Source organism: Sapajus apella, unplaced genomic scaffold, assembly GCF_009761245.1.
Source record: "Sapajus apella isolate SASKATOON/1434 unplaced genomic scaffold, GSC_monkey_1.0 scaffold110, whole genome shotgun sequence".
Classification (NCBI taxonomy): Eukaryota; Metazoa; Chordata; class Mammalia; order Primates; family Cebidae; genus Sapajus; species Sapajus apella.
In genome coordinates this window covers 937,464-949,894 of record NW_022437050.1, presented here as the reverse complement: position 1 = coordinate 949,894, position 12,431 = coordinate 937,464, and the positions used below count along the sequence as shown (strand labels likewise).

The 12,431-nt window shown below is 35.5% G+C and overlaps 1 protein-coding gene across 1 annotated transcript in view; it reads right to left on the bottom strand.

The window, feature by feature from the left end:
• Nucleotides 1-12,431, bottom strand: part of RNF145 (ring finger protein 145) — a 47,964-nt gene that overhangs the window by 21,333 nt on the left and 14,200 nt on the right. The window contains 2 exon segments of the mRNA XM_032259539.1: nucleotides 3,897-3,988; nucleotides 9,715-9,823. Coding sequence (XP_032115430.1) covers nucleotides 3,897-3,988; nucleotides 9,715-9,823 — 201 coding nt within the window.

The following is a 12,431-nucleotide window of genomic DNA, read 5'->3' as shown; positions in this document are numbered from 1 at the left end:
CATTCATTTGAAATGCCACTGTAGTGTGCTCCAAAATGTTTTACATATTTAGGTCTGTGTAAAAACTTGTTACTTTTTGTTTTCAGTGATCTGTTCTAATGACTGTACCACCCTGTTCCATCTTACTGATTGGACACATCCTCTCTCATTGCTCCTTTCAGAATTTCTTAGAGGTTACTAAATGTTATTCTCCAGATTAATTTAGAATCATTAGTCATATTCTTACTTCTTGTCAATGAAAATCAAAACAAAAATGTGGGACTTGTTTATACTGTATTCATACACATGTTGAATATTCCTAATCCAAAAATCTTAAATCCAAAATGCCCTAAAATCTATCATGATGCTCCAAGAAAATGCTCATTGGAGCATTTTGGATTTCAAATTTTAGGATTAAGGATTTCCAAACAGTAGTATAATGAAAATATTCCAAAATCTAAAAAAAATTCAGAAGTCCAAAACATTTCTGGTCCCAAGCATTTTTAATAAGGAAAATTCAATCTGTAATTGTTAGAAAAATACAAAAATGTCAACCATTTTTACATAAGGCCCAACACTTGTAACAATCTACTATGTCATAAAACACATATGGTATTTTATTTCGCAAAGCATTAATTTTGGCCTTTAAACAATTGACACTAAAGTAATGTGAAAAACATTCATAAAGGCATAGAGAAGAGAAAAACTCATCATAATACAGAAAACAAGAAGTCACCAAACGATCTTGCTTTCACTGTGCTTACAGCAATGAAACTTAAATGTCCTTGTTCAGCACAATGTAAACTTCCTCTAAGCTCTGAAAATTCCCTTAAGTCTATGCCAGCACATGTGGTGCTCAGCGCTGGAGTTACAGGCTCCATTTATCTTCTTTCATAGAAGAATATGACTCATATGGCATATTTAAGAGAAGGCTACTCCTCCTGAGTAGGTGGAAGAAGGAAGGAGTCATATGGTTGGTGGAATCTCCCCCTGAAGTTCCAAAAGAGTAAGTTGTTTGTCTTCTGATTTGCCTATTTCAACTTTTAATTCTGAATAAATCAAAAGCCCAATGTGCTCTTTAGATTTCAGGATTCCACTATTAGAAATATCTCCAAGAAGTTTGCAACCCTAAGAAATCATGGCATATTAAAATTACCTAGTTTTTCAAAAAAGTTTGTTATTGAAATGAAGAAAAACACCAGAAAATTACTTTAAAATCAAAGTTGGAAGAAAACATGCTCCTTGGCCGGGCGATGTGGCTCATGCCTGTAATCCTAGCACTTTGGGAGGCCGAGGTGGGTGGATCACCTGAGGTCAGGAGTTCAAGACCAGCCTGGCCATCATGGTGAAACCCCATCTTAAAAATAAATTAATTTTAAAAAAAAAAGAAAAAAAAAGAAAACATGCTCCTTAATAGTTTATGAACTTTGGAAAGCTGAATCTTAGTTAAGTAAACAGAAGACCATGGCCACTGATAAAAGGAGTTTTAGTATATATGCCTCATATATAATACAAACATATCCATCATAAAATAAAACTTCACAAGCTTTCTAACTTAGCAAATGTTTTCATTATTAAATGTTACTGTTAATAAATATGCCAACTCATATGATATAGTCATTTATAAAGCAACATTATTTCGTCCTCTGCTGACTTTTAAAATCTACTCTGTGGAGATTAGTGGTTTTCCTGTCCCTAGATAAAACCCAAGGCAAGTCCCATAACTTTTCTACTCTAGCTTAGGTTACAGTCTCAATTTAACAATAACCAAAACTTTCAAACAGACTTAAAGTTGAGACTTATCCCTTACTCTAGAGTTCAGGCCTTCTAGGGAAACCATTAATTTTGGCCTTTATGCTTTAAGATAGAAAACCTGCAATTGGGAAAGGGGGTGGAGAGGTTGTGGATGGCTTCTTTCTCTTTTTTTGATCTAGTACTTCTCCCTCTCTCTCTGACTCACCCAGGATTGAAGCAGGTAGGGAAGGAGAGGGAGGGAAGCAGGCAGGTTCCTGCTTAACTGGACTCTTAACAATGATGTGGTTGGTACTGGTGCTCCCTAGACTTGAGGTATCTAAAACCGATTTATTTTCCCCTGGACGCTTTCATGGGTTCTTCTGAAACTGTTCCTATCACTGTGGCTCTCTCACCTGCAGTACCCTTGGTGCTTGATATACACACCCTCCACTGGCTATTTTTGGCTCTTTTCTCAGCTCCTGGGAATCTGGAAGGCCAATCCCTGTTGGGGCCTTCTTGAACAGGACCTAAGAAATCCTACACAGACTTTTGGGGCCCTTATTTAGTTCACAAGAAAGTCATAACCTTTGCTCCACAATTTCCTGTATCAGAAAATACAGGAAAACCCTACAAGGCATTTTCACTCCATAATCAAAACACTCAACAAGCAACTAGCCTATTGATAGTTCTTTATATCAGATAAGAATTATAATGTGAGTCACATACATAATTTTAAATTTTCTGTGTCATTTCAAAAAGTAAAAAAGATAAATCAACAATGTATTTTATATAACCTAACATATCCCATTGCTAGTCCTTTACAATCAGATAAGAATTATAATGTGAGCCACACACATAATTTAAAATTTTCTAATAGTGTCATTTCAAAAAGTAAAAAGAATCAAGTTATATCAACAATATATTTTATATAACCTAACATATCCCAAACATTATCATATAGACATTCGATCTATATTAAAAGTTAACAAGACATATTAAAAGTTAACCTGGTTTGTACCAATTATTCAAAACTGAGTGTGTGCTTTACATGTACAGCACACCTTAATTTCAATTCACCACACTGCAAGTGCTTAATAGCCACATTTGGCTAGTTTTGGACAATGTAGTTTTAGATTTTGCAGGTTGAAAAGGGACAAGAATGATATAGTGGACTTCCGGGCCTCAGGGGGAAGGGTGAGAGGTGAGTGAAAGATAAAAGACTGCATGCTGAGTACAGTGTACACCGCTCAGGTAATAGATGCACCAAAATCTTGGAAGTCACTGCTAAAGAATTTATTCATGTAACCAAACACCATCTTTTCCCAGAAACATATGGAAAAAAAATTTGTTAATGTAAAAAAATAAAAGTAAGAGTGTAACTCATTTAAAAAAAGAAAAAAAAAAAAAAAAAAAGATGTTGCAAGGTGACTCAAGACACCAGTTCACAGCATTCCCTGCTTCACCACACAAGACACATAACTCCCCTAATGGTCCCCCACTGAATCCTCTAGCATAAAGGGCTAGGGAAGTATTTCAGAAAAAAAGAATTCTCTCTGAAGAAACCCTCCTTTAATCTCTAATATTTGGCCTTTCAACACCTTCTACATTGGTGAATTTCAAAGTAACAAAACAGGTTTTCTCTCCCTTCCTTTTTTGCATTTTGGCATGGTACACTCTGGTAGGGGGGTCTGGTACTTCACTTTAAATTGTATCTTTATTGTTTTTAGGCCTTAGCTAACACTTCTGCTACCTGAATATTTTTAACATTCTGCTATCTGAATATTTCAATCACATCTCAAGTTGTTAATGTTTCTGGACATTTATTTTTGACAATAAAGTGATGGCTTTCAACAACAATAAGTAAATTTAAGATACTACATGTTTCATTTTAATCTTTCAAAGTAACAATTAGCTCTATTTAAAAAATAATCAACTCAAAAACTTAAAAAACCTGAAAAAACACAAGCAACTATGCACTATGTACAATATTACTATAAATACATAACCTATACATGGGGGGAAAAAGACTTAAAAATACATTAAACAGTGGCTACATTTGGAAAAAGTCACCATGAATCACTTTTGAGAATTCCGTTTTTTAAAAAAATGAGTATGCATGCATTTTATAAGTTAGTAAAGCTGGTTGGCTCCTACCTACACTTTAACTGTTTTATAATACTTACCTATTAAGGCTGTGGTAAACCGATTCATAGAGAGAGGTTCTAAATACATTGGTCCCTCATAGGCAAACTCCAGTTCACTCCGAACATAGTCCCTAAATAAGAAAATTGATAAGTATGTATATATTAGATACATTCTAAACAGAATCACAATATGCTTATAAAAGCATATTATGTTAATGATACCCCTTTCCACATCTAATGAAAAATTTAGTTACGAAGAATTACATAGAAATGGCCTTTCATCTGTTTTCTGTGCACTAGAAAGACAGAAATGGAATCTTATCATGTAGAGAAAGCTGCCAAAGCTCCACATTGTGAAATTTTATTTCTTCTCATGGCCTTATTAAATATTTTATACCCAGTAAAAACACAATTGAGAGGTGGTCTCTCTCAACTCTACTACGCTAACCAATGATATCTAGTGATGTTACGCTAAATGTCTCCTTTTTGGCTATCTTCCACCACCATCACCCTACCCTCGTCTTATTTCCCTCAAAGTTTTGGTCCCAGTTATAATTTATTAGTCCCAAGTAGAACCATAAACTAGTTAGAAAACTGGGGGATAGCAGTACAATCCTTAAAAATTATCATTTTCAACTCTATATGAAATCTAAGATGAGAACTATAATATTTAAGTAGGCTACATATTTACTTTGAAGCAAATTTTAGATCAAACAAAATTTCCTTATAAAATTTAATTCATTTAAAGTGTGACTACTGAGAAATAGTAAGCTTTAAGTAATAACCAAAAAGGCTTTACCCACTGAGAAAAGAGGCGAGAAGCACAAACCAGTAAGTTAAGATGATAGTACTGGAAGACGGTTTGTCTCAAGTATTTTTGGCATCAAAGAAGGGAAGTTTGTGTCAAAAAACTTCTTCCCTCTTTTCTTCAACTTTTAATTCTTTATTCATTGTATTTAAAACAGAACATTTCAAGTATTTCTAAACAAATTCATATGGCTGCATTTACTTTTTCTATGAAATTACTTCCCATTAGGCAATAAAGTGGAATTCCTTTAGCACTGGATAGTCAAACAAGGAAAGACCCTTACACAATCAGCCAGAAAAGTATTTCCCAAAAAAGAATCGAAATTTCAAACTAAACTTTTTTTAAAGAATTGAAACAGTTTCTGAGATTACAAAAATGTATGACTAAGTTCTATCGGTGATCTAGCAATTCTCCTATATCACTCTTAGATGACTGCATCTAACACATAATGTATTAATTGTCTCTTTCTACCAAAAGAGAAAGATGAATTCTCAAGAAGAATTACTTTAATGCAGTGGTTGTCAACCAAGGGGCAATTTTGCTCTCGAGGGGATATTCTGCAACGTCTGGAAACATTTTTGGTGGTCACAACTGAGAGGTATTACTAGCACCTATTGGGTAAAGGCTAAAGATGCTGCTAAATATTCTGCAATGCACGGGCTAGCCCCTAGAAAAAAAAAGATCGAGTCCAAAATGCCAGCTGTGCAATACTGAGTAACCTTATTTTCATGTAGAAAGGTACAAATGCAAACACATAAATATCCGATTACCATAGGTAACCACCAATGGAATTACAGGTATTGATCGACTTACAACCTACGCAACTTATGACCATTCGACTTTACGACCACAATCGCTAGCCACAACTGCTCCGCATCTGGCAGCGCAAACGTTGCCCAGCTGGGCGTACGACAGTGCGGACCAGCTTCCGGCAGCACTACCATCTCCACGTGCACCATTTCAACTGTACATATAGCCAATTCAACTTACGACCAAATCGTGTTACGACCGGTCTGCCAGTCCCAATCGTGGTCGTAAGTCAAGCACTAGCTGTATATAGTTTTAGGATAGAAAACTAAAGAATTAAGGAAATTATGAAATTAGAATAAAATGCACATATAAATATTATTAATACAAAGTATTTAAAAATGCTATTAGAAAAATAAATTTATATCTAAAAGACATATAATAACTCTGAGTCTCAGTACTATCCAGACCTTTCCCAACAATTTCTTTTTGGTCTTGGCATCTCTTTCTCCAATGGATCTAGTTTAAACAGGGGCCAGGGAAAATCCACACAGATAGAACACAGATTGGTGATTGCCAAGGGCTGGGGAGAAGGGGAGACAGGAATAATTGCTTAATGAGTATTGAGTTTTATTTTGGGATGACGAAAATGTTTTAGATTTATATAAAGGTGACGGTTGCACAACATTATGAATGTGCTATATGTCACTGAATTGCTCACTTTAAAATGATTAATTTTATGTTATATGAATTTTACTTTAGAAAAGGGAGAGGTCAGCTCCAAGAGCACTACTCCCAAGAAGAAAGCCACTGAGTGCCCCAGAAGGGCCTCAGTCCCAAGTACCTCTTTGTGAGGGGCAAGAAAAGACAGAGAATTGAGTTCCCTGCCATGTTTTCTTTACACTGTTTGGTTTTGGTCACATATTACTGACATTTTATAATAAAGCTCAGCAAACTGAACATTATGCTAGAATTTCTGATAGCTGGGATATTTGTTAATTGTTCTGCATTATTTGACAGCCTACTTTAGTTTATCCTCTTTTAAAAAACTTCTTTGTCTTTCTTTAGAGTTTCTTACCTTAAATTCTAATTTCACATAACAAAATTTCTAGGAATAACTAACACTCTCTGTTTCCTTTTAGCTCAAAAAGAAATTACTGAATAGATAAAATGTTGCTGGCACAATGCTAGGCCCTGTGAATGCTGCACAGTCAATACTAGCATGCAACTTACAAACAGGAAGGGGAGATAAACACTTAGTTCTATAATTACTTAATTATGATGATGATCAGAGCTGTAAGAAAAAATATAGGCTACTGTAAGGATTGTAAAGTCTTTTTTATTGATACATAAAAAGATTTTAAGTCCACAGCTATATTTAAAAATTACATCTTTTATTCTCTTTATTTCTAGGTTCTAATTTTTCATTTAACTATTAATATTTCTATCTGCCTTTTACTTTTTTATCTTAAATACTACTTATTTTACCTCTCCTATTTCATATGGTTATTACATAAGGTTTTAATATAACTATTTCCTTTTCTTTCATCCAGCCCTATATTTCATTTCTTTTTTTTTTTTTTTTTTTTTTTTTGAGTCGGAGTTTTTTTTGCTTCTTACGCTAGAGTGCAATGGCGCGATCCTGGCTCACCGCAACCTCCATCTCCTGGGTTCAGGCAATTCTCCTGCCTCAGCCTCCTGAGTCGCTGGGATTACAGGCACGTGCCACCATGCCCAGCTAATTTTTTGTATTTTTAGTAGAGATGGGGTTTCACCATGTTGACCAGGATGGTCTTGATCTCTTGACCTCGTGATCCACCCGCCTCGGCCTCCCAAAGTGCTGGGATTACAGGCTTGAGCCACCGCGCCCGGCCTATTTCTTTGTTTTTTAAACCTTCTCTTAACTTTCTAATCCTTTCCATTATTTTCTTTTTATTTCTTTTTACTTTCTCTATACTCATATTTTGCAATTTGCTGTGATTATAGGACACTAAGGGAGGTCTGCATTCCAGAAGAATAAATAATCACCTTTAGGCCACAATGATAGCCCTGATGTTAAGCAGTTTACTCCCACTTGCTTTCTTTGTCCTCTTCTAGGATCCTAGGACTAAATCTCCAATACCATACCGCCTCCCACATTCCTGTCCAACCTGAGACTTTGTATCATTCAGTCATCACAGTTTCAAAATTAATATCATCCCTAGGCCCCTTGGAACCTTTCCACTTTGCTCAATTCTTCTCTCTCAATACACTTCTTCAAAATCCTCCCTTTGGCTAACTCCCCAACAAGCCCCACCTCAATAAACACAGCCAGGCCTAGAAAACCTGCAGCCTCTCTCTTTAGGCCAGCTCAGCTTAGCCTGCTGGACTCAAGGCAATGGTTTTGGTGACAGCTAAACTACCTAGTATGCTAGTATGCCACACAGCCACTATGGAGCTGTCTCTTCTGAAAGGGGGATCTGGGCATCCCAACCCAAACTGTAGAGAAGAACTGAAATAAGAATCAGTGTTAACAAAGATCTCTATATCTAACTTATATACATCTTCTAGGCCATCTCATGCTGGCATTGAGAACTTTTGGTTACTCAGTCCCAAAAGGGATGGTGATTCATAACATAAGAAAAACAAGACAGTAAGCCTAAATAAGAAGGATCAAAAGTGGGAATTACCCAAAATTCCATGAGTCATCTTAGGTGAAAAATTAGTTCAAGGCAAGAATCATAAAATTCTAACTTTTGACATCTTATGATTCTCTTAAGAGTCAGATGAGCTATTCAACAGAAGCATTACAATTTTTCATTTTTAAAGATTTAAATGGTAGAATGTATTAAGATCTTCAGAAGCAAGAATTCCTGCCATCTACTTGTAACTGAATAAAATACTTTCCTTCTTAAACGTTTTCTCATTTGTGGAAGGCTGACAATCACCCCAAGGCACTAATAAACCAAAAAAATCTCTGGAAAATCTACTTCCCTAGTCCTGTAATAATAAATAATAGCCTCCTCTCCTTTGACTCAAACTGGGGCCATAAGGAAATGTACAAGATCTATGCTAAAGCCTGTAATCCCAGCACTTTGGGAGGCTGAAGCAGAAAGTTAAAGGTGGCAGAAGTTAAAGAGTAAGACACCATCCTCCAGGCACCATTTGGAGCAGAGAAAATCAGCCAGGAAGGAATAAAGGAGGAAAACGCAAGAAGAGTAAGCATCTGGGAAACACCTTGGGACTTTGAGAAATAATTAGACAAAATATTAAAGAGAATTGGAGGTCCTGTTTCAACAAGAGGGGCAAAAAACCCAGTGACTATCTTAGTTATTCTTTTCCTTTCATATCCACAGAAGTGGTGAGAACTGAACAGTATTTTACAAACTAAAAGTACCAGAGTATTAACACATCCATCTCTGGGTGGTATAATTTCAGGTGATTATTAACCGGCTTTAAATTTTCTGTATTTTCCAAAAATTGTCTAGAGTGAGCACCATAATTTTATAATCAGAAAAAGTTAATGTTTTAAAAAACTAAACAATGAAATTCCTAATATGTAAAAATACTGTTTCTAAGATTAAATTTCAACTACACCAAAATCTGTTTCAGACTCTTATTATGGCTTGTACTATAATGCAAGGTAACTGCCACTCCTCTTAGAATTGGAAATATCTTTTATTGTGGTAAATACCTTTATATCAAAAATTATAAAACTTAAGTTTCAAAAGAAATTACACCTCTAAAATGTATTCCAACCCATTACTTTATAGCATCACTTTTGGTCCACCTATATTTTAACATTCTGTTCCAAAATAGGAAGTTCATATTCATTGGCAGCCCCAAGTGCTAAAATTTAGGTCTAGCAAACAATATGGCTAAAGAGACAGAAGTTCTGAGCTACCCAATCAGCCTCACCAGATAATGTAGACCAATCATTCACTCCACCTGGCTGCATCTTATGCTGATTCTTATACATCATAAACTGACTTCCTAAAGTAATGAAGTTATAATTGTTAAACTGTCCCTACAGCCTGCCTTTAGAAATTCTTTTATCAGGCAATAAAGGAAAAGTTCAAGGATATCTTTATAAACATAACCTTAAGGCTTGTTTCATGGTAAGCTTGTTTTTTAAAAGCAGAAATAAAATGTGAGCACAAACCAGCTATTAATCTTGTGTAAGATCTAGAAAATGAGTATCAAATCAGTTTTGGACCTATCAAAGCCTTAGCTTTACTTAATAGTGTTCATGAAAAGTATTTTACTGGCAAAAGAAAACTTTAAATTCAGTCATACATTTCAAAAATGGGGTTATATTCTTACCTGGAAATCTGATGTCCTGCATAGAGGAGCAGAGCAGTCAAAAAATACAGATAAAGCTGAACCAGATGCTGCCTGGGCAATGTTAGCAGCACCACACTTAAGATATAACCTGTAGCAGAAATTAAAAGAGAGATAAATAACATACAATATTAATTTAGTTTCCCAATTAATTACAATAAAAGAAAGAGCTTGAAATAACTTTCCAAATAGGTTTCAGTGTTTTATGAGGTTTTTGATTATACTTACCAAAGTAAGTTTAGCATAGTGACACCACTATGGGTTTTTTGTTGTTGAAAATGTATTGTATTTTTCACTTCTTTTTTAGATTTCTTTACCTAATAATCAAATATATCACACAAATGTACAACACAACTCCTTTCATCATCTACCTTTCCTTGATGTCAACTTACTTGTTTTATGCCAATTCTCTTTCTTTCTAGTCCCAGAGGAAGAAATGAGTATCTTAATATCTCCCTCTAAGGCTGCCCCTTCCACGTGATTCAAGACCTTATTTCTCCAACCCCTGAAGATCCTCTATTTCCTATGCCTTCAGTCGTTCCCCCTGGCATCACTCCTTACCTTTGTTTCAAAGAATGTGCAGGACTTTTATCCATCTTGAAAATAAACTTGTTTTCACAGTGATTTCTTTTTCCTATTAACTATTTTTCTCATTCCACTGCCAAATGTTTCAAAAGATCTATACCCAATGCCTCTATTTTCTAAGCATCTATTTCTCCCTTTACCAACTACAATCCCTTTTCAAACCCCCTTAACTCTTTTGCTCTAAAGAAAGTTGGAAGTCAACAATTGCCTACCTGTCACATCTAAGACATCCTGCTTATTGCTGATCCCCAAAATCCAAGCAACTACCATCAAAATGCTGTTACTCTTTGGCTCTGTGACATGGATTTCCTCTTATCCTCTAACTTCTCCCCTTAATTTCTTTTCACCCTTTCCAATAAACTTTGAAAATTTGGTTCCTAAATGACTGTTTTTCTCTATATATACAGTACCTAGTGCAAACAACGTGTTTTGTGACTTCAAATATCAGCATCTCTTCCAGAAATGTTATCAACAAAGTTACTGAGAACTTACGATACATGCAAAAACATGTCCTCATTTCTTAGTCTAAGTAGACATCCCATCTCATGACACCTGAGATATATTCCACTTAAATGTTCTCATACTCAACAAGTACAAACTGTGTTCCCCTCATATTCAACAAGTACAAACTGTGTTCCCCACCTCCTCCCTCAACAAAGTAACTCAAAGTGACTCAAAACCTGAGTCATCTTTTCTCTCTTATCAAGTCCTGCTGAGCCTTCCTTGACAAATTCCTCATATGTTACCCCTCCATTCCAATCTCTATGTCCCTTATTAATCCGCTCTGCAATGCACAATATACTACCATCCTTCTTTTAGTCTCTTTCTATTCTCGCACACCCTGTACCTCAAGCTTGTCCAACCGTGGCCCACAGGCTGCACGTGGCCCAGGACGGCTTTGAATGTAGTCCAACACAAATTCATAAACTTTCTTAAACATTTTGAGATTTCTTTTTTGCAATTTGTTTAAAACTCATAAGCTATCATTAGTGTTAGTATATTTTATGTGTGGCCCAAGACAATTATTTTTCTAATGTGGCCCAGGGAAGTCAAAAGATAGGATACCCCGATATACTTCATTACCAGGGTAATATTCCTAACACCATCAATTTTACTTGACAATTCTCCTGCTCTAAAAGTTATGAACCTGACATTCTAGGTCTTACACAATCTGGACCCAGCCTACCCTTCTATAACCATCTTCCACTTAATTTACGAATCTTTATTAAGGCACAGATACTCCTACTTATCCCCTAATGCCTCTCCCATGCTCAATCAATCATGCTAAAAGCTAAGGAAACATAAGCCTGCTTGGGACTAAAAAGATAGAACTGAGGATTTCCTACACACCCTAACTACAAGGACCATCCTTCAGAAGCCAGAGATAAGTATTTTTATTTGCTCTTTATTTCTTAAAATAATTTCTCCAACTTGGTTAATTCCTACCTCAAATTGACTTTAGGGGTATTTTAAAAGATACATATTACAGTTACTAAGCATTTCCACTGATTGTAGCTGAAGGATTTTCTAATGTCTATTACATGAAACTTCTCCTTAAACTCTTTTAATGAGACTGTCATTTTCCTTCCCAGAACGGTCTTGTCTTTTCTTTCTTCTACATATCTCATATAAAACCAGCTGCCAAGTCTTCTAGATCAAACATATTCATTTCATCCATTCTTTCAATTATCCAGTCATCCAATCAACATTATTATGTGTAAAGCATGACCCACTTGCATTCCTAGACATGGACAATCCAAAATTAATGTGAATAATAGTCTAATGAAAAGTTAAGGATGGAAAAAAGTAATTATGAGATTGGTGCTGCTATAATAAATGAACATTAGAAGGGCTATGGTTAAGTGATTAAGCTTAACTTGGATCTCAAACAGTAAATGGTTCTTTACCAGACTAAGAAGAAAGGGAAACATTCTAGGAAAAGAGAACCACAAGCATGAAAACCATAAAAGCATAAAAGGATATTTCCAGGGGACAGAAAATTCTGCAGGTTAGACTAGAACTTGATGTTAACAGAAAGATTATTGGGAGGCAATGCTGAAAGAACTACCAGCTAAAGCCTCCATATAAAGTCTAGATACAATAATCAAGAGTTT